We start from the raw sequence: 21,870 nt of genomic DNA on the forward strand, positions 1-21,870 counted from the left end.
CCTGTAGACTTCGCACCTCGTGTGCATTCTTCGATGTATGGAAAGGTTTTCCTCAGCTAGTATGGATATGCCTCCTCGACGTGGCCGACCTCAAGAAGTTTGTGGTAAGTTTTAGGGGTATAGTTTATTCGAATAACGTGAGTGTTACGATTACGGTACGTCTGTATTTCAGCTTTGACTCGTGCACTTCAAGAATAATTTCTGATCAGTACATAAGGAGTTAAGATCGTGAAGTACTTGGGTGTTTGAGTTTAGTAATAATTTTTCGAGGTTATGAGCAGAGGGTATTTAGAGTACTATTTGATGGATTTATAGATCAAAGGGTTAATCAAAGTGGCGCAGCGGAAGCGTAGTGGTGCACAGTCCAGCCATGTCAGTAGAGGTGAAGAATAACAGAGGGGTCAGCCAGGATGCCCCAAAGCCCAGGGCAGAGTCTTTGCCATGATGCAGCAGGGCGCTTTGGTTTCATCGGATGTCATCATGGGTACGTTATCCATCCTTGAGCATAATGCAATATTTTTGATAGACTATGGGACACACACACACACTTTTGCGTATCACGTATTCTAGTTTTGATCGTCGATAAGAGATAAACTTTCTCGATTTGTGGGTTAGAGTGGTTTTCAAATGATTTAAAGGTTTTAAATTGATTTACTTCGTAATGGTTTTATTCTTGAAAACTTTATCTAGGGTTTGGCGTTTCTATCACATTTTCAAGTTTTTATTTTGAGGCTTACTTAATTTATTTAGGTTCGTTATGGAGCGATTTCCTGAGTTTAAATATCCATGGTTTTCTCGAACGGAAGGAAATACCAAAATTCACGCATATTTTAACTTATGGTTGCTGAAAGGAGGTTTGATTTGATGGGTGATAAGAAGTTTGCAAATACAATTCACTTAAATTAAAATTTTCAACTAAATTTCGAGGACGAAATTTTTTTAAGGGGGGAAGGTTGTAACGACCCGACCCAAATTTTTCACTAGAAATTTAAATTTTTATTTAACTATGTTTTTTAAGAGGTTTATAAAAGATGTTGGATTGTATTTTAAAGATTTTGAGATTTATTTGGAAAATAAAAAGGGTTTTGATTTAAAGTTTGAAGGAAGGTTTCCATAATATTTTCTTTTGATGAGAAAATGATTTTTTTATGATTTTGGCTATGGAAAAATGGTTTTCAAACCACTCTTTGCAGTACCCTCCAGGTTATCAGATACATATATAGGTCTTTGGGACCCATCACGGCACACATATAGGCTTTGGGCCGGGTGTCGGGATGCTTCGCCCTTTGGGGGCTGCTCTACGTGCACGTGTTGGATTTACTCCACACGTGTGTATGGCCAGGATATTGCCTGCACGTGTTGGATTTCACTCCACGCGTGTGTATGGCCAGGATATTGCCTGCACGTGTTGGATTTCACTCCACGCGCGTGTATGGCCAGGATATTGCCTGCCTGTGCGATGCAGGAATTCCGCACAGGTGTATGGCCAGGTTATTCAGGGTATATAGCATGGTGGAAAATGAATTTGGCAATTTTCAGAGATTATTAACTATGATTTTAAGTTTATAGGATTTCTTAAGTTTAAATAAACTTTATGGTTTTAAAACTGGCCGGGGGATTTCAAAGAGTGACGTGAGGTCTTTGAACTACACGTGGTTTTGAAGGATTTTCTAAAAAAGGAATTTACTTTTGTTTTTATTTCCATAAATTTGTCCACTCACTGAGCCTATCTCACCGTTTTCTTGTTTTGTCTTAAATTGTCCCCCCAGGTAGTATCTTTGGTGGAGGTCGCGCCAATCACGTTGAGGCGGTTACATCCCTATTCCTTCTCGGACCAGTAGGCGTCATTTTATTTTTCGTTGTAGAAATTCCTTGTAATAGAATAGAAGCTCTGATAATTACTTTACAATTTTAAGTTGGATTTCTGTGGAATTGTTGGGTCTGAGACCCTTTTTGGTTGTGATAGAGGTGGTTGCCGTCTTAGAAGTGCTTTTAACAGGTATTGAAATTTCTGGGTTAGTCCATTTTCAGGGGAGGTTCTGCCGAATTTTCGGTAGGATTTTCCTTCATTTTGGATTCCCGCAAGACCTCTCCGGGTTTCAGGGTGGAATCCGGCGGCGGTCCTGTCAACTTGGTATCAGAGCATTAGTTTTGAGTTCCTGTAGACTTCGCACCTCGTGTGCATTCTTCGATGTATGGAAAGGTTTTCCTCAGCTAGTATGGATATGCCTCCTCGACGTGGCCGACCTCAAGAAGTTTGTGGTAAGTTTTAGGGGTATAGTTTATTCGAATAACGTGAGTGTTACGATTACGGTACGTCTGTATTTCAGCTTTGACTCGTGCACTTCAAGAATAATTTCTGATCAGTACATAAGGAGTTAAGATCGTGAAGTACTTGGGTGTTTGAGTTTAGTAATAATTTTTCGAGGTTATGAGCAGAGGGTATTTAGAGTACTATTTGATGGATTTATAGATCAAAGGGTTAATCAAAGTGGCGCAGCGGAAGCGTAGTGGTGCACAGTCCAGCCATGTCAGTAGAGGTGAAGAATAACAGAGGGGTCAGCCAGGATGCCCCAAAGCCCAGGGCAGAGTCTTTGCCATGATGCAGCAGGGCGCTTTGGTTTCATCGGATGTCATCATGGGTACGTTATCCATCCTTGAGCATAATGCAATATTTTTGATAGACTATGGGACACACACACACACTTTTGCGTATCACGTATTCTAGTTTTGATCGTCGATAAGAGATAAACTTTCTCGATTTGTGGGTTAGAGTGGTTTTCAAATGATTTAAAGGTTTTAAATTGATTTACTTCGTAATGGTTTTATTCTTGAAAACTTTATCTAGGGTTTGGCGTTTCTATCACATTTTCAAGTTTTTATTTTGAGGCTTACTTAATTTATTTAGGTTCGTTATGGAGCGATTTCCTGAGTTTAAATATCCATGGTTTTCTCGAACGGAAGGAAATACCAAAATTCACGCATATTTTAACTTATGGTTGCTGAAAGGAGGTTTGATTTGATGGGTGATAAGAAGTTTGCAAATACAATTCACTTAAATTAAAATTTTCTACTAAATTTCGAGGACGAAATTTTTTTAAGGGGGGAAGGTTGTAACGACCCGACCCAAATTTTTCACTAGAAATTTAAATTTTTATTTAACTATGTTTTTTAAGAGGTTTATAAAAGATGTTGGATTGTATTTTAAAGATTTTGAGATTTATTTGGAAAATAAAAAGGGTTTTGATTTAAAGTTTGAAGGAAGGTTTCCATAATATTTTCTTTTGAAGAGAAAATGATTTTTTTATGATTTTGGCTATGGAAAAATGGTTTTCAAACCACTCTTTGCAGTACCCTCCAGGTTATCAGATACATATATAGGTCTTTGGGACCCATCACGGCACACATATAGGCTTTGGGCCGTGTGTCGGGATGCTTCGCCCTTTGGGGGCTGCTCTACGTGCACGTGTTGGATTTACTCCACACGTGTGTATGGCCAGGATATTGCCTGCACGTGTTGGATTTCACTCCACGCGTGTGTATGGCCAGGATATTGCCTGCACGTGTTGGATTTCACTCCACGCGTGTGTATGGCCAGGATATTGCCTGCCTGTACGATGCAGGAATTCCGCACAGGTGTATGGCCAGGTTATTCAGGGTATATAGCATGGTGGAAAATGAATTTGGCAATTTTCAGAGATTATTAACTATGATTTTAAGTTTATAGGATTTCTTAAGTTTAAATAAACTTTATGGTTTTAAAACTGGGGGATTTCAAAGAGTGACGTGAGGTCTTTGAACTACACGTGGTTTTGAAGGATTTTCTAAAAAAGGAATTTACTTTTGTTTTTGTTTCCATAAATTTGTCCACTCACTGAGCCTATCTCACCGTTTTCTTGTTTTGTCTTAAATTGTCCCCCCAGGTAGTAACTTTGGTGGAGGTCGCGCCAATCACGTTGAGGCGGTTACATCCCTATTCCTTCTCGGACCAGTAGGCGTCATTATATTTTTCGGTGTAGAAATTCCTTGTAATAGAATAGAAGCTCTGATAATTACTTTACAATTTTAAGTTGGATTTCTGTGGAATTGTTGGGTCTGAGACTCTTTTTGGTTGTGGTAGAGGTGGTTGCCGTCTTAGAAGTGCTTTTAACAGGTATTGAAATTTCTAGGTTAGTCTATTTTCAGGGGAGGTTCTGCCGAATTTTCGGTAAGATTTTCCTTGATTTTGGATTCCCGCAGGACCTCTCCGGGTTTCAGGGTGGAATCCGAGGGCGGTCCTGTCAGTATTATTGTGATTTATGTATATTGAATTTAATTTGATTTATGCATGTTGCATATGGATTTAAAGTTTCTTTTTGGGAAAGTACAATGATATTTATTTTCGGTGGAAAAAGGATCTATGATTTTGGTTATGAAAAATGGTTTTCAAACCACCTTTGCAGTACCCTCCAGGTTATCAGATAAATAGGTCTTTGGGACCCATCACGGCACACACATAGGCTTTGGGCCGTGTGTCGGGATGCTTCGCCCTTTGGGGGCTGCTCTGTGTGCACGTATGACCAGGATTGTCTGCACGTGCTGATTTTATTTGCACGTGTGTATGGCCAGGATATGGCCTGCACGTGTTGGATTTACTCCACGCGTGTATATGGCCAGGATATTGCCTGCCTGTGCGATGCAGGAATTCCGCACAGGTGTATGGCCAGGTTATTCAGGGTATATAGCATGGTGGAAAATGAATTTGGTTATTTTCAGAAATTATTAAATATGATTTTAAGTGAGTGATTTCTTTTGAATTCTATCAAGGTTGTTGTTACGATGTTTTACGGTTCGTATGCTTTAAGAAATTGTTATCTTGAGAAAATATATATTGTTGTATTCGATTCATTAAGTTTAAATAAACTTTATGGTTTTAAACTGGGGGATTTCAAAGAGTGACGTGAGGTCTTAGAGCTAAAAGTGATTTTAAAGAATTTTCTGAAACATGAAGTTTACTTTTTTTTTCGTTTAAACTGTCCACTCACTGAGTTTGTCTCACGGTTTATTTTCTTTTGTCTTAAATTGTCCCCCCAGGTAGTAGCTTTGGTGGAGGTCGAGCTAATCACGTCGAGGCGATTACATCCCTATTTCTTCTCCGACCAATAGACGTCATTTTATTTTTCGGTGTAAAAATTCTTTGTAATAGATTAGAGGCTCTGATAACCACTCTACAAATTTTAAGTTGGACTTCTGCGAAATTGTTGGGTCTGAGACCCTATTTGGTTGTGGTATAGGTGATTGATGATTTAGAAGTGCTTTTTAACATATTTGAAATTTCTGGGTTAGTCCATTTTCAGGGGAGGTTCTGCCGAATTTTCGGCAGGATTTTTCCTTGATTTTGGATTCCTGCAGGACCTCTCCGGGTTTCAAGATGGAAATCCGGGGGCGGTCCTATCATATATGTATAATTTTTATTTATTTCGTTTTGGATTATATATTTTCGAGATTTCTCCATACTTTATATTTTTTTTTTATATTTCCTTTGCGGCAAGAAAGATTTACTGATTTTGAGATGATGTTCAAAAATGGTTTTATGAAAGGAGTTTTTAAAACTAGAGGTTTTCAAAGAAAATGAGCAGTTTTATAAAATGGTTTTTTTCAAATGAAAGGTTTTGAAGTTTATGTTGTCTACTCACTGAGAGTTTTCTCACGTTTTGTTTTTTTACGTTCCCCCCAGGTAATAGCGATCACTAAGGTCGGACCGTACCACGTCGAGGCATTCGAGTTTCTCATTTCCAGCTTATTCGTATATTGGGATCAAGGTTTCTCTTGAAATTATTATAATGAGATATGATTGTAAAGTTTATTAGATATGCTCTGATTAGATTTGTCTTACTTATTGTGGGTCTGAGACCTTATTTAATTGTGGTTGGGGTGACTGAAGTAATATAGAAGTGTATTTCACGTTTGACAGGTTTGGGATAGTCAAATTTATAGGGGAGATGCTGTCGAATTTTCGGTAGGATTTCCCACTTAGATTGACATCCTTATAAAGATCATAAAGATGGTTGAAGTTAGTGGGCTGACACCCTACCAGTGTTGGACCCCACAGGATGGCCTTGGGTTCCAGGGTGGAAATCTGGGGTCGGTCCTGTCATCAGAGACTCAATTCAATATAAAGAAATTATTAATTATTTCGGTTGATGTGTGTATGGTTTGAAAATTAGGTGTGTTTGTTTGTAGGGATTTAAGAATTGAGGAAATTAGGTGGTGATTTTGTAAGTGGTTGGCTAAGATTGTCGGTGAGTATTTAGTGTGGCAGTTGGGAATTAATTTGGTGAATAATAACATTACTTGATATCCTTTATTGCTATTGACTGGATAGTGGATACAAAAAACCAAACAAAGAACCAAAAAAATATTAACTTCATAATAGAATCATAGATTATGCCTTGTATTTAAGCCAATGAATACTTAGACAGCCTCCATTTGTCTCTGTGTCTCCTTTTTCTGCCAAATGTAATATTTCTATGTTGTATGACGTGACGTATGAGAAAATGACAATGATATAATCGTTTCTTTTTAACATGCTTATTTGTTTACGATTATCTTTCCTGGTTTCAGTCAAAACATTATGTAGCCGCCAGTCGTCTTCTACCACTCGTTTGCCATATAAGATTCTTTTGAGGCTGCTTTGTCTTTGTGTGAACGGCTAACTCTACACACACCGACAACCTCACACGGACAAAATAATATCTCTTAGTTGAAAGGAATATCATATTCATGTCAGGAACTTTATCAACAGTTTTGGTGTTATTCGGGTATGCTGCAGCTTGCAGCTGCTTCATCTTCATCTTTGGCTTTGCTGGTATAGCAGAAGCTCAATCCATCACAGACCCTTCTGAAGGTGATCTCTAATTCTCTCTCTTCATATGATTAGCTTTTTTGCTTTTCTGAACTGGGGAAGAGTTAAAATGCCAAGTTATAGAACATATATTAGCTTTTTTGCTTTTCTGAACTGTAAGATTTGTGTTGTAATTTTTTTTTTTTTCTTTTTAATAAATGGGGGATTGAGGTTAAGAAAAAACCACTTTGGTTTGTGTCAAACATAGATTAATTCCTTGCAATTGGTGGTGCAGTGAGAGCTCTGAATTCAATCTTTCAGAAATGGAATATTTCAATGGTTAATCGGATGCAATGGAACACAACCGGAGACCCATGCACTGGAGTTGCCCATGCAATAGACGACACCGATGTTGACGGATATTTCACTGGCACAGATTTCAACCCCTTCATCAAATGTAACTGTTCTTTTGAGACGAACTCCACTTGCCATATCACCCAACTGTAATTAAGTCACTTACTAACCTCTCTTGTTTTTACTTCACTGCCACTCTGAAGAACTTCACTTTATGTTCAAAATCACACCTTGGATTATTGGCATATATAATTTTAATTTGCATTTGCAGGAAGGTTTCTACTCGGGACATTGTTGCTGACATTCCAGAAGAGCTCTGGACTTTGTCTTTCCTCTCACATCTGTATGCTTTTATAACTCTTGTACAATATTAGTTCTACCCATTACCCAAGTTGCAAGCTAATTTCTTCCATTTCTTAATTATAGGGATTTGAAAAAGAATTACTTGACAGGACCTATCTCTGCATCCATTGGAAATCTAACCTGGATGGATCGCTTGTAAGCCAATCTGAATTTTATTTAAAAAGCATATTCCTCATACAGAATGGTATTTATACCCGGCCCAAATAAGTTGTATAATTATGTATTTCAAGCTCATGATTGCTGTTTAAATTTTAATGTCTAGGGACTTAGGCCATAACGATTTATCAGGCGAACTACCAAAGGAACTCGGACAGCTCACTAATTTGACATTTTTGTAAGTTTTCTCATGTTGGAGCCTCAAACAAGAGAGCATCTCTCTCTCTGTCTCTCTCTCTCTCTCTCTATATATATATATATGTGTGTGTGTGTGTGTATATATATATGTATTGTCCTTATTTGATTGTGCGATCAATCAGGTGGAAACAAAACTTCTTGTTTTTGCTGTCAGATAACATACACCATAATATTGGAGAATTTTCTGAATGCTTTATTCCTCTCCATAAGGAGGTATTTATACAAATATACATGTACAAAATATGGAAAGTACCTGGATACAATAGGATACAAGGCATATACATGAACAGAAAAGGTTTAGATTTAGGGTTTTCAATATGATTTTTGCTTAATTGATTAAGACCACAAAGTGTGGTTTATATACACGGGCCTATAACTAAAATACAGGAATTAATAAATTACCTAATTAATTCTAATAATTACACAATAACCACATGGGTTGACTCACATCAACACTTCCCCTCAAGTTGGTGCATATATATCGCACATGCCCAACTTGTCTAGTGAGTCCAAAAACACCCTATTTGCTACGGCCTTGGTCAACACATCTGCAAGCTGATCCTCAGACTTCACAAATGGGAAGTTGATAATTTTAGCTTCAAGCTTCTCTTTAATGAAGTGTCGATCAATCTCAATGTGTTTTGTTCTATCATGCTGAACAGGATTATGTGCTATATCAATAGCAGATTTGTTATCACAAAACAAGTCCATAGGCTTGGTAGGTGGACACCCTAAATCAGTCAATAAATGTCTCAACCATAAAAGTTCAACTACTCCAAGTGACATACCTCTGTATTCAGCCTCTGCACTTGATCTAGATACAACCGATTGCTTTTTACTCCTCCAGGTCACCAAGTTTCCTCCTACAAAGGTAAAGTAGCCTGAGGTAGACCTCCTATCATCTGCTGAACCACCCCAGTCTGCATCAGAAAAACCTTCAACATTCACATGACCATGATTAGCAAACAACAACCCTTTACCAGGTGCAGATTTTAAATACCGCAAAATTCGCTCCACAGCATCCATATGGGGTTTACACGGGGCATGCATAAACTGGCTTACTACACTAACCGCATAAGCAATGTCAGGTCTAGTGTGAGACAAATATATCAATCTTCCAACAAGTCTCTGATATCGCCCCTTATCTGCAGGCAAGGCCCCCAAACACTCGAAAAGTCTATGGTTTTGTTCCATAGGAGTGACAGCTGGCTTACACCCAAGCATACCAGTTTCAGACAACAAGTCTAAAACATATTTCCTTTGAGATAGGAATATGCCATGTTTAGACCGAGCAACTTCTATCCCAAGAAAGAACTTCAAGTCCCCCAGCTGTTTCATTTCAAACTCTCTAGACAAGTACCTCTGCAAATTAGAGATTTCCTCATAATCATCTCCAGTCAGAACCATATCATCAACGTAAATGATAAGAGCAGTAATCTTCTTCCCCCTTTTCTTTAGGAACAACGTATGATCAACATTACTCTGCCGATAACCATAGTTCTTTATTGCACGGGTGAATCTCCCAAACCAGGCTCTTGGAGATTGTTTAAGACCATATAAAGACTTTCTCAGTCTACATACTAATCTTGTATTATCAAACTCTGGAATACCTGGAGGAGGATCCATGTATACTTCTTCAGTCAAATCACCATGGAGAAAGGCATTCTTTACATCAAACTGAAGGAGTGGCCAATCTTTGTTAGCGGCCAAAGACAACAGAACCCGTACTGTATTTAACTTGGCCACTGGAGCAAACGTCTCCAAGTAGTCTATGCCATAGGACTGTGTATAACCCTTTGCTACCAACCTTGCCTTATACCTTTCAACTGATCCATCAGCTTTGTGTTTGACTGCAAACACCCATCTGCATCTAACTGTCTTCTTCCCCTTAGGTAGAGAAACCAACTCCCAGGTTGAATTCTTCTGTAATGCCGCCATTTCTTCAGCCATAGCTTTGGTCCATCTAGAATCTGCAAGAGCATCCTGCAATCTACTAGGAATAGAAACAGAAGATAATTGCAGAACATACGATTCATATGACTTTGAAAGCCTAACAGATGACACATGATTATTAATTGAGTACCTAACTTTGGCATTTGGATCTGGCTCATATTTAGCTGGTGGTTGTCCTCGGTTAGACAGAGGAGGAAGTGTAAATTTAGAAGCATTAGAAACAACATCTGAACCAGAATGTGAATCAAGAGTATTGTTTGTTACCTCAATGGATGAAGAAGATTGATTCAATGGAGTAGGAGAGATGGCGGTACTATCATGGAGTGGTGATTCCTCAGGCTCAGAATTCGTGGGTTGTTGTCCTACCATATCCTCAGTATCATCCCCAGTAATTTCCGCAATCTCAGTCTCATCCGCAGTAATTTCTGCAGTCTCAGTCTCATTCTCAGACTCAGACACTGGGTGATCAGTAGTCTGTTCTGACCCTTCCTCAAAGAACAACATATCATCTCGATTCTGCACTTCACTAGAAACCTCCCCCTGAAGGGTAGAATCCAATGGACGGGGAGAGTAAAAAAGTTGATGTTCATGAAAAGTGACATCCATAGAAACATAGAAGCGCTGAGTAGAAGGATGATAGCACCGGTACCCCTTCTGGGATGGACCATAACCAACAAAAACACACTCTAAAGCCCGAGATGTGAGCTTGGATCGCTGATGAGAATGTAAATGCACAAAAACAACACACCCAAAAACCCGGGGTTCCAAATGAAGGATACCTGGGAGAGAGACAAAATTCGAGAGAACATCCAAAGGTCGCCGAAAGTCAAGGACACTAGATGGGGTCCGATTAATCAGATAGACGGCAGAACTCAAGGCATCACCCCAGAACAAAGAAGGCACATGACCGCCCAGAAAAAGGGACCGAGTGACTTCCAATAAATGTCGATTTTTGCGTTCAGCAACCCCATTCTGTTGTGGAGAATGAGCGCAAGAAGTCTGATGAAGGATCCCCGCAGAAGCAAAATACTGAGTCAACTCTGTATTAACAAACTCACCGCCATTATCTGAGCGCAAAACCTTAATAGGACAGGCAAACTGAGTGAGGACCATATGATGAAAAAGGCGAAAAACAGCACACACATCACTTTTATGTTTCAGAAGATAAACCCAAGTCATTCTAGTACAATCATCAATAAATGTCACAAACCATTTCATTCCTTTATGTGTACCACACGGGGCCGGACCCCAAACATCCGAGTGGACCAAAGCAAAAGGAACATCCATACGTGTAGCACTAGAAGGAAACACTGAATGATGACTTTTGGCCAACACACAAACTTCACAATTAAAATTGGAAATGTTCAATCCATGAAATAAAGAGGGAAATAAACGCCGAAGATAACTAAAGGACGGATGACCAAGTCGGCGATGCCACAACCAAATCTTCTTCTGATTTTCGGAGGAACCATCACTAACTAGACTCACAATGCCACGACCATCTGAAGCGGAAACCCCACTATCCAGATAGTACAATCCACCACTCTTTCTACCACTGCCAATCTTCTCCTTGGTATGAATGTCCTGGAAAACACAATGGGTAGGAAAGAATGTGGCCACACAATTATGAGTTTTGGTTAGTTGACTAACAGAAATAAGGTTACAATTCAAGGAAGGAACAAACAGCACATTATGCAAAGACAGATCAGAGGAAAAGGATACCGTGCCATCTCCTAAAACAGGAGACGACACACCATTGGCATTGACAATAAATGGCTTAGAACAGACAGACGAAAAATGACTAAAAACATAACGATCAGAAGTCATATGATCCGTAGCACCTGTATCAATTATCCATGCACCATTACCAGTACAAGCAGAATTACTCAAAGCAGAGTTAGAGATACCTGACTTGACAACAAAGCTGGAGGAACTAACAGAGTTCACCTTGGAATGCAGCATTTTTTTTTTTTTTAAATATTATTTTTTTCCTTTTTTTTTTTTTTTTTTCCTTCTTCTTCCTTGCCGCTCACAGCCACGCCCAATCCAAATCGTCGTCCCAGCCGCGTCGCGTTGTAGAGAACTCACGCAACGGCAGTGGGTTGACGTCTCTAACGGACGAGCATCAGTCGCCGGCGCTCAAGGAAGGTGGAGGCGGGGCGTCGGCGTCGTGTCGAGCAGACGGGTCGGCGTCGGGTCGAGCAGGCGAGGCGGCGTCGGGTCGAGCAGGCGAGGCGGCGTCTCGTCGGGCAAGCAGGTCGGCAGAGGTGGAGGTGCGCCCAGTCGCCGGCGTGTCGAGCAGGGGCGTCGGCGTCGGACCTGGAGGAGAGCCGAGGCGCTGCCAGGGATGTCGCACAGAGCTGCGCACCGCCGGACGTCGCGCAACAGACTTCGCCGGTCGTCAGGGGCGTCGCACAAAGCTGCCCGGTCGTCGCACAGAGCCTCCAGCCGTCGCGGTCAGTCGCTTCGCACGAGGAAGGCAGAGGCGGGGCGCCGCTCAGTCACACACGCCGTCAACTTCACAGGCGTCGGCGTCGCTCAGTCGCTGGTCGGCGTCGCTGGAGGAGGTGTGCAGCGAGCGACGGTGCCAGGGGGATGTGCAACGAGCAACGGTGACAGAGGGGTGCAGTGAGCGACGGTAACAAGGGTGGGGGGTGTTTAGCCAGGTGGCTTGGTAACCAGACAATGGCAAGTTTGCAGCGGAAAGAGACAAACAATTAGATAGAGTAATAGAATTTTTCTGGAAAAAAAAAAAAATTCTTCAAAAATCAGTAGGATAGAGAACCATGCTCTGATACCATGAACAGAAAAGGTTTAGATTTAGGGTTTTCAATATGATTTTTGCTTAATTGATTAAGACCACAAAGTGTGGTTTATATACACGGGCCTATAACTAAAATACAGGAATTAATAAATTACCTAATTAATTCTAATAATTACACAATAACCACATGGGTTGACTCATATCAACAATACAAAGAATATTCTAAGTAACTCAGGCTAACATTTGCTTCTTTTCTAAATTCAAGCATGCACGTAGCCATATTGCTTGATTCAAGCATGTAACTTTTCTTCACCAAAAAAAGCATGTAACTGTTCACGGTAGTCATATACCTGCTTGTACTTAATCTTGATTATCTGAACCTCTAAAGATCAAACAATATCTTTTCATGGGAATTTTTAACTGATAACTCGTCAATTTTGTAGGGGTATTGGGACATTGAACCTTTCTGGTTCTCTGCCACTTGAGATGGGGAGTTTATCAAAATTACAAGAGATGTAAGTTTTATATATATGTTGTTCATTTCCTTTCACCATATACATGAAGTTGTAATTAAGATAGCAGTACATATATTTATGATAATTCATTATCTTCTACTTTGGCAGTTATATTGATAATTCTGGACTTAGCGGTGAGATTCCACCAACATTTGCTAATCTAAAAAACTTGGAGATATTGTAAGTAAAAGCTTTACTAATTGTAATTAATAACATGTCGAGGAATTATTATTGATTATCTATCAGAGATTACCTTTGTTTGCTGCAGTTGGGCAACAGACATTGAACTCTCTGGCAGGATACCCGACTTCATAGGAAATTGGTCAAAGCTTACTTCGTTGTAAGCTACTCTAAATAAATACTCTCTCTCTCTCTCTCTCTCTCTCTCTATCTATTTCCATTCAGTTCAGATGCTGATAGATGATAATAGGTTCATCCTTTAGTTAGTCTTCATAAGCTCAATGCTTTTTGAGAAAAATTAATTTCTTATATGTTCCACTAATAGTTAGCTACATGTTTTGTTAGGAGGCTTCAAGGAAACTCTTTTGAAGGTCCTATACCATCGACACTGTCCAATCTGATTCTTCTGACAGAGTTGTGAGTATATATCTACCTAGATCTACTTGTCACTTTTTGTTTATTTCTGAAAATCTATAAAGCTTACATTCTCCTGTGTGATGTAATAATAGGCGAATTACTGATTTATCAAATGCCAATGGGAACTCTTCTCTTGGATTTATTAAGAATATGACGTCTCTACAAGTCTTGTAAGGAAAATCTTTCTCGTTTACATTTGAATCTAGTACAACATCTGATATGATAATACTTCTATTTTATTTTCTTGTTTGTTTTCCTTCTGAAATCTAATATGTCAATTTGGTTTCACATCCTGCAGAATGCTGAGGAATAACAATATTTCTGATTCAATTCCTTCCAATATTGGAGAATACCGAAAATTGATTCACCTGTAAGTTTTTCTTGGTGATCTGTGACCATACATGTTGAGCTAAACCCAAATTGCCCAACTTTGGAACCTTTTCTTTTTTAAAGTACAGAAGGGTACCAATCATAAGGCAACGTTATCCTCTTATCTTACATAATTCAATAATGTATATAAGGTTAACTGATAATCATTTTGTTTGTACTGAATTTTCACCTGCTTTAGGTGCATCAAGATTATGGTGTTTTTTATAATAATTTTACTACTAGCTGCTTTGACATCAAATCATGTAACTGCATTATTTTTCTTTTCCCCTCCAGCGATTTGAGCTTCAACAATTTAAATGGACCAATACCAAACTCGCTGTTTGATTTGAGTTCGCTTACCGTCCTGTAATATATTATCATCCATCCCTCTTAAGTGTTTTATATTCCTTCCGTACGTACGTATTTTTCAAGTATTAAGGCATGTATTTCTGTCTTCATAATTAGGTTTCTTGGCAACAATAAGTTGGTTGGTTCCCTTCCTGAGAATAAAAGCACGTCTATTCTCATTGTGTAAGTATTTCAGCAAATTCGCTATAAACATCATTCATTCTAATGCAACAAAACTGATGTTTTCTGATAAGTATGTTTTCCATTTGATATATAAAGTCATCTCTGTGTTGATGGACATGATGCATTTATTCTGGCTTTATCAAAATTGTACAGTATCAGCTTCCCTTATATGAACTTGAAGGATTCTGAATACCCCACTTTTCTTTTTCTAGTTAATTTTGGATTTTTCGAATGACCTTGATACTAGAGGCTAAAAAATTGTTTTTGGGTTGATGATTATACTAAATTGCTTACAATGAAGAAAATAACTCCACAAAAGTACAGATTTATATTCAGTAAGCTAAAATAAGTCGTGAACATATTTTTCTCACCACTAGAACAATCGTAATTGACTAGGCAGCTTGATGCATTATGAGGAAGAAATAGTAAGTAGTGTGCAATTATGAGTTACAGCTAAAAGCCTAAAATTCATCCCTCAAAGTGGCTTGCATTTATTTATTTATTTTAGTAATCTTAAGTTGTTTTGAAATTGTTCTTTGAAACACCCCGAACCTCGGGCCCATGAAAATACTGAACATCAAACTGTTAAATCTGTTTTCTCTTACTTTTGAGCCATGCACAACAACATAAGTAAATACAATTCTATCAAAAACATTTTAAACAAACCACTGAGTAAAAACAATTAAATAAATCTCTCTGGGTCCCACTGCATCGTCTTCTCCCCACTACTTCTCAGCCTGCTTAACCTGCAAAACACAAATCCTACACCACATCCATAGTGTACCAGGTTATACGACAAACCCGGTAAGCTCACTAGAGCTCGTATGAGTGAAGTGACATAATAATTGTCCTCAATAATTTTCCAAACATCAAGATAAACAATAATTCCTCATATTCTCATCAAATTCCACCATTAATAATAATAATCATTATGCCATTCAAATGCCTAAACGTCAACTATTAACCTCAATCTCGATTCGTTCACTTTCTAACTCATAACCTCAATTCATAGACACCATCATTTCCGTCCTCACGATTCAAGCCTAGATTTTACTAAGTCCTTGCAAATAAAAGCAATACAAGCAACCCAACAACCATCTATCTAATTTCACACACTTCGTTTCTTGGAAATCCTCCAGCTTTATAACTACTTTCAAAAATCTCCTTTCAGAACCATTTTTAAATCCCCTCAATCGTAAGTCAAACTCTGAACTGAATTTATCCTTGGAAGCTGATATCTTGAAACACTTATTCTTAAAACTTACATCATTCTCGTACCTGTACTGTAGACAATGTCCTGGCCACAATCCCACACTCGGGCAGGCTCAAATCCTAGCCACAATCTCGTACGGATGACCCTTCCGCCCGAGCAGGCTCGTATCCTAGCCACAATCTCATACGGAGGGGTCTCTCCGTACGAGCAGGCTCGTATCCTAGCCACAATCTCATACGGAGGGGTCTCTCCGTACGAGCAGGCTCGTATCCTAGCCACAATCTCGTACGGAGGGGTCTCTCCGTACGAGCAGGCTCGTATCCTAGCCACAATCTCGTACGGAGGGGTCTCTCCGTACGAGCAGGCTCGTATCCTAGCCACAATCTCATACGGAGGGGTCTCTCCGTACAAGCAGGCTCATATCCTAGCCACAATCTCGTACGGAGGGGTCTCTCCGTACGAGCAGGCTCGTATCCTAGCCACAATCTCGTACGGAGGGGTCTCTCCGTACGAGCAGGCTCGTATCCTAGCCACAATCTCGTACGGAGGGGTCTCTCCGTACGAGCAGGCTCGTATCCTAGCCACAATCTCGTACGGAGGGGTCTCTCCGTACGAGCAGGCTCGTCCAATCCGTACTCGCATTTCCAACTCACAACATTTTTCCCAAAATTTCTCTGAACTCTGCCGAATCCTTCCGAATTTGATCCCCGCTTATAAACCATCACTTGTCTGTCACTCGAAACATACTGACTTTTCCTCAATAATTAGTTTGATCATTTGTATGTAATAACTGCCTAATCATCAATCATTAACCTCGACTATAAATAATCCTTCTCTAATTTGGTGACTCTCCTCTAAGCAACGCTATAATTCCCAATTAATTCCTTCGCCTCAAATCCTCGTCAATTCATTCTCCTAATTCAAATCCTACCCTTCACAGTGGCATTGCTCGGATACCAAATCCGGCAGCATAACGGCATCGGGAATGATATTTCCTGAATCCGTATACCTGTTAAGACCAGACAACCAATATTTAAATATTCAGGTTTCACAATTTGGCCGTTCAATGACCGAAATGGGCGGTAACCACCACGCACGGTGGCTGCCCAGCCTCAAATTACACACAATACTCTCCAACACGTAAACAGACCCTAGGGTTGGCCTCTAAGAGTCCTGGGAAGGCTGATTAACAAGAAAAACCACCTAACTCGCCGCCACAAGTGGCGGAGCCGTCGGTGGCAGCGGCGGCACAAACATAGAAATATCCAAATTCAACTCCAAACAATCCTAATTATATAATAGAACCTTCAATTGTACGTAAACATCACAAATTTGAGTCCGATTTCAAGATATTCAAAATAGACCTAAACCTTAAAATCGAATTTCTAAAATCTCAAAATTTAACATCAACACCTTAGGGGAAAGATTACCCGTACCTAGAGGATCGATTTTGTCAACTGGATCGAGGGCCAAATCTCGCCGGAAAAGCTCGAACTGGCCGGAGAAGCCGCCGGCCTGAAATTGCTCGATCTGCCACCGTGAGGGGTCGTCGGAGCTAGGGGAGGACGTGGCTGGACTCGCCGGGGCCTGGGGAAGAGAACCCAGGTGGTCCGGCGTCCCGTCGTCGCCGGAAAAAGGAGATCGCCGACGAGGGCCTCTCTCGGTCTTCGCGTCGATCCGTCGCGATGGTGGCTTAGGTTGGTGATCGACGGCCAGAGGGAGGAAGGGGGAGGGACGGCAAGGCTGGTGGGCCGAAAACCCAGCCCATCCGCCGCCGGACGCGCCGCCACGCGCCGGTGGCAGATCGGCGAGAGTGAGGGAGGGAGAGACACACGGGAGAGGGAGAGGGTCGGGGAGAGAGGAGAGAATGAGATAAAAATCTGGTTTTTGGGTTTTAAAACCCACTTTTGTAAAATTTACAAGTTTGCCCTTTACTTCAAATGCCCGTAACTTCCAAACCATAACTCCGATTGACGCGTGCCGCGTGTCTACGAACTCGTGAACTCGAGACCTTTCCAACGTGCCCAAAGTCAAAGATGAAAGTTCATTAGTTTTAAAAGTCAACTTTGGGTCGGGTCGTTACAATCTTCCCCCCTTACAAAAATTTCGTCCTCGAAATTTAGCATATATCGTAACAGACAAGCGATGCCCAAACTCGTACCTCCTATCGACCTCGCTGATCCCTCTATTGACCACGTGCCCACGTGATTTGTTTAAGTCTCACCATGCTTCCGCTGCGCCACTCTGATTGACCCACTGATCTCTTATTAATAAACTTACTCAACCTTCCAACTTTTCTAACTTCAAACCTCATACTAAGTCTCAAACTTCCAACTTTCCTGAACTTGCTGAGGAGCAGAGAGACGATGACAGTGCATGGGACATTCCTCAAAACTTTCTCAAGCATTTTCATGGCTCAAATAAAATACATTTCTGAAATCACTTGAAAATCATTTTCTTTCTCAAACTGGCTTTCACAAACATTCTGTAAATTATCATTCCTCACCCGGGCAGTGTGGGATCACTCACTTCTCCTCACCTGGTAGCTCGCCACTGCCTCGCGCAGCCGCCCACTCAGGGTCTTGGTCCCTGGGTCTTGCAATCCACACACTTCCGGCCGGGTCTAGCTCTGATACCATTTGAAACACCCCGAACCTCGGGCCCATGAAAATACTGAACATCAAACTGTTAAATCTGTTTTCTCTTACTTTTGAGCCATGCACAACAACATAAGTAAATACAATTCTATCAAAAACATTTTAAACAAACCACTGAGTAAAAACAATTAAATAAATCTCTCTGGGTCCCACTGCATCGTCTTCTCCCCACTACTTCTCAGCCTGCTTAACCTGCAAAACACAAATCCTACACCACATCCATAGTGTACCAGGTTATACGACAAACCCGGTAAGCTCACTAGAGCTCGTATGAGTGAAGTGACATAATAATTGTCCTCAATAATTTTCCAAACATCAAGATAAACAATAATTCCTCATATTCTCATCAAATTCCACCATTAATAATAATAATCATTATGCCATTCAAATGCCTAAACGTCAACTATTAACCTCAATCTCGATTCGTTCACTTTCTAACTCATAACCTCAATTCATAGACACCATCATTTCCGTCCTCACGATTCAAGCCTAGATTTTACTAAGTCCTTGCAAATAAAAGCAATACAAGCAACCCAACAACCATCTATCTAATTTCACACACTTCGTTTCTTGGAAATCCTCCAGCTTTATAACTACTTTCAAAAATCTCCTTTCAGAACCATTTTTAAATCCCCTCAATCGTAAGTCAAACTCTGAACTGAATTTATCCTTGGAAGCTGATATCTTGAAACACTTATTCTTAAAACTTACATCATTCTCGTACCTGTACTGTAGACAATGTCCTGGCCACAATCCCACACTCGGGCAGGCTCAAATCCTAGCCACAATCTCGTACGGATGACCCTTCCGCCCGAGCAGGCTCGTATCCTAGCCACAATCTCATACGGAGGGGTCTCTCCGTACGAGCAGGCTCGTATCCTAGCCACAATCTCATACGGAGGGGTCTCTCCGTACGAGCAGGCTCGTATCCTAGCCACAATCTCGTACGGAGGGGTCTCTCCGTACGAGCAGGCTCGTATCCTAGCCACAATCTCGTACGGAGGGGTCTCTCCGTACGAGCAGGCTCGTATCCTAGCCACAATCTCATACGGAGGGGTCTCTCCGTACAAGCAGGCTCATATCCTAGCCACAATCTCGTACGGAGGGGTCTCTCCGTACGAGCAGGCTCGTATCCTAGCCACAATCTCGTACGGAGGGGTCTCTCCGTACGAGCAGGCTCGTATCCTAGCCACAATCTCGTACGGAGGGGTCTCTCCGTACGAGCAGGCTCGTATCCTAGCCACAATCTCGTACGGAGGGGTCTCTCCGTACGAGCAGGCTCGTCCAATCCGTACTCGCATTTCCAACTCACAACATTTTTCCCAAAATTTCTCTGAACTCTGCCGAATCCTTCCGAATTTGATCCCCGCTTATAAACCATCACTTGTCTGTCACTCGAAACATACTGACTTTTCCTCAATAATTAGTTTGATCATTTGTATGTAATAACTGCCTAATCATCAATCATTAACCTCGACTATAAATAATCCTTCTCTAATTTGGTGACTCTCCTCTAAGCAACGCTATAATTCCCAATTAATTCCTTCGCCTCAAATCCTCGTCAATTCATTCTCCTAATTCAAATCCTACCCTTCACAGTGGCATTGCTCGGATACCAAATCCGGCAGCATAACGGCATCGGGAATGATATTTCCTGAATCCGTATACCTGTTAAGACCAGACAACCAATATTTAAATATTCAGGTTTCACAATTTGGCCGTTCAATGACCGAAATGGGCGGTAACCACCACGCACGGTGGCTGCCCAGCCTCAAATTACACACAATACTCTCCAACACGTAAACAGACCCTAGGGTTGGCCTCTAAGAGTCCTGGGAAGGCTGATTAACAAGAAAAACCACCTAACTCGCCGCCACAAGTGGCGGAGCCGTCGGTGGCAGCGGCGGCACAAACATAGAAATATCCAAATTCAACTCCAAACAATCCTAATTATATAATAGAACCTTCAATTGTACGTAAACATCACAAATTTGAGTCCGATTTCAAGATATTCAAAATAGACCTAAACCTTAAAATCGAATTTCTAAAATCTCAAAATTTAACATCAACACCTTAGGGGAAAGATTACCCGTACCTAGAGGATCGATTTTGTCAACTGGATCGAGGGCCAAATCTCGCCGGAAAAGCTCGAACTGGCCGGAGAAGCCGCCGGCCTGAAATTGCTCGATCTGCCACCGTGAGGGGTCGTCGGAGCTAGGGGAGGACGTGGCTGGACTCGCCGGGGCCTGGGGAAGAGAACCCAGGTGGTCCGGCGTCCCGTCGTCGCCGGAAAAAGGAGATCGCCGACGAGGGCCTCTCTCGGTCTTCGCGTCGATCCGTCGCGATGGTGGCTTAGGTTGGTGATCGACGGCCAGAGGGAGGAAGGGGGAGGGACGGCAAGGCTGGTGGGCCGAAAACCCAGCCCATCCGCCGCCGGACGCGCCGCCACGCGCCGGTGGCAGATCGGCGAGAGTGAGGGAGGGAGAGACACACGGGAGAGGGAGAGGGTCGGGGAGAGAGGAGAGAATGAGATAAAAATCTGGTTTTTGGGTTTTAAAACCCACTTTTGTAAAATTTACAAGTTTGCCCTTTACTTCAAATGCCCGTAACTTCCAAACCATAACTCCGATTGACGCGTGCCGCGTGTCTACGAACTCGTGAACTCGAGACCTTTCCAACGTGCCCAAAGTCAAAGATGAAAGTTCATTAGTTTTAAAAGTCAACTTTGGGTCGGGTCGTTACATTCTTCCTTCAAGTTGGTTTGGAGCTCATTTTTGGTCCTACAGCGTATTCAGTCTGTCAGTCGGTATTGGCAGTACCTAAATTTGATAGTGTGATACACTATTTTGTTATATTAATTTTTTGAACTATGTATTTGATGTTTTGTCGGAAATGAATGCAGAGATTTGTCTTACAATAATCTAGGGCAGAGCTTTCCTTCTTGGGTCAACGAACCAAATTTACAGCTGTATGTCTTCACATTCCACTATATATTTAGCTTTTATATTCTGTTTGCTATAGAATTTTCGTTTTCTTTTAGATGAAAGGTTTCTAGTTTAATATATAACTTTCCTTTCGTAGTTTGCACTTTTTTTGTTCGTTAGAGACATTTTCTCCAACAATATAGATTTTGCTTTGCTTGGATCAGCTTGCATTAAATAATATAAGATGTAATTAACATTGACATTTTGTTGGGTGTATTTTGCAGTAATTTAGTTGCCAACAACTTCAGCTTAGAAAGTTCAGATAACAGGTGGTTCTTTGCATCTGCGCTCACTTTTAGTGTTTTGAACATTTCGATAATGCATGTGAGAGTCATATGTCAATTACAATATACATTCGTGTTGGCATGATTAAAGGCTAATTTAGAGTGATTA

At 41.0% G+C, this 21,870-nt stretch overlaps 1 protein-coding gene across 1 annotated transcript in view; it reads left to right on the forward strand.

The window, feature by feature from the left end:
- The first annotated feature begins 6,668 nt into the window (after nt 1–6,668).
- The window catches only part of LOC147286246 (putative LRR receptor-like serine/threonine-protein kinase At1g56140), a 31,359-nt gene continuing 16,157 nt past the window's right edge, over nt 6,669–21,870 (forward strand). The window contains exons 1-15 of the mRNA XM_086242379.1: nt 6,669–6,886; nt 7,119–7,326; nt 7,449–7,520; nt 7,604–7,675; nt 7,803–7,874; nt 13,055–13,126; nt 13,235–13,306; nt 13,395–13,466; nt 13,652–13,723; nt 13,816–13,893; nt 14,022–14,093; nt 14,387–14,458; nt 14,558–14,623; nt 21,396–21,461; nt 21,702–21,746. Of these exons, the coding sequence (XP_086098505.1) occupies nt 6,763–6,886; nt 7,119–7,326; nt 7,449–7,520; nt 7,604–7,675; nt 7,803–7,874; nt 13,055–13,126; nt 13,235–13,306; nt 13,395–13,466; nt 13,652–13,723; nt 13,816–13,893; nt 14,022–14,093; nt 14,387–14,458; nt 14,558–14,623; nt 21,396–21,461; nt 21,702–21,746 (1,235 nt within the window). The 5' untranslated portion in view covers nt 6,669–6,762. The remainder of the gene's footprint in view (nt 6,887–7,118; nt 7,327–7,448; nt 7,521–7,603; nt 7,676–7,802; nt 7,875–13,054; nt 13,127–13,234; nt 13,307–13,394; nt 13,467–13,651; nt 13,724–13,815; nt 13,894–14,021; nt 14,094–14,386; nt 14,459–14,557; nt 14,624–21,395; nt 21,462–21,701; nt 21,747–21,870) is intronic.

Source organism: Dryas octopetala, chromosome 4 (assembly GCF_963921425.1).
Source record: "Dryas octopetala chromosome 4, drDryOcto1.1, whole genome shotgun sequence".
NCBI classification, from domain to species: Eukaryota; Viridiplantae; Streptophyta; class Magnoliopsida; order Rosales; family Rosaceae; genus Dryas; species Dryas octopetala.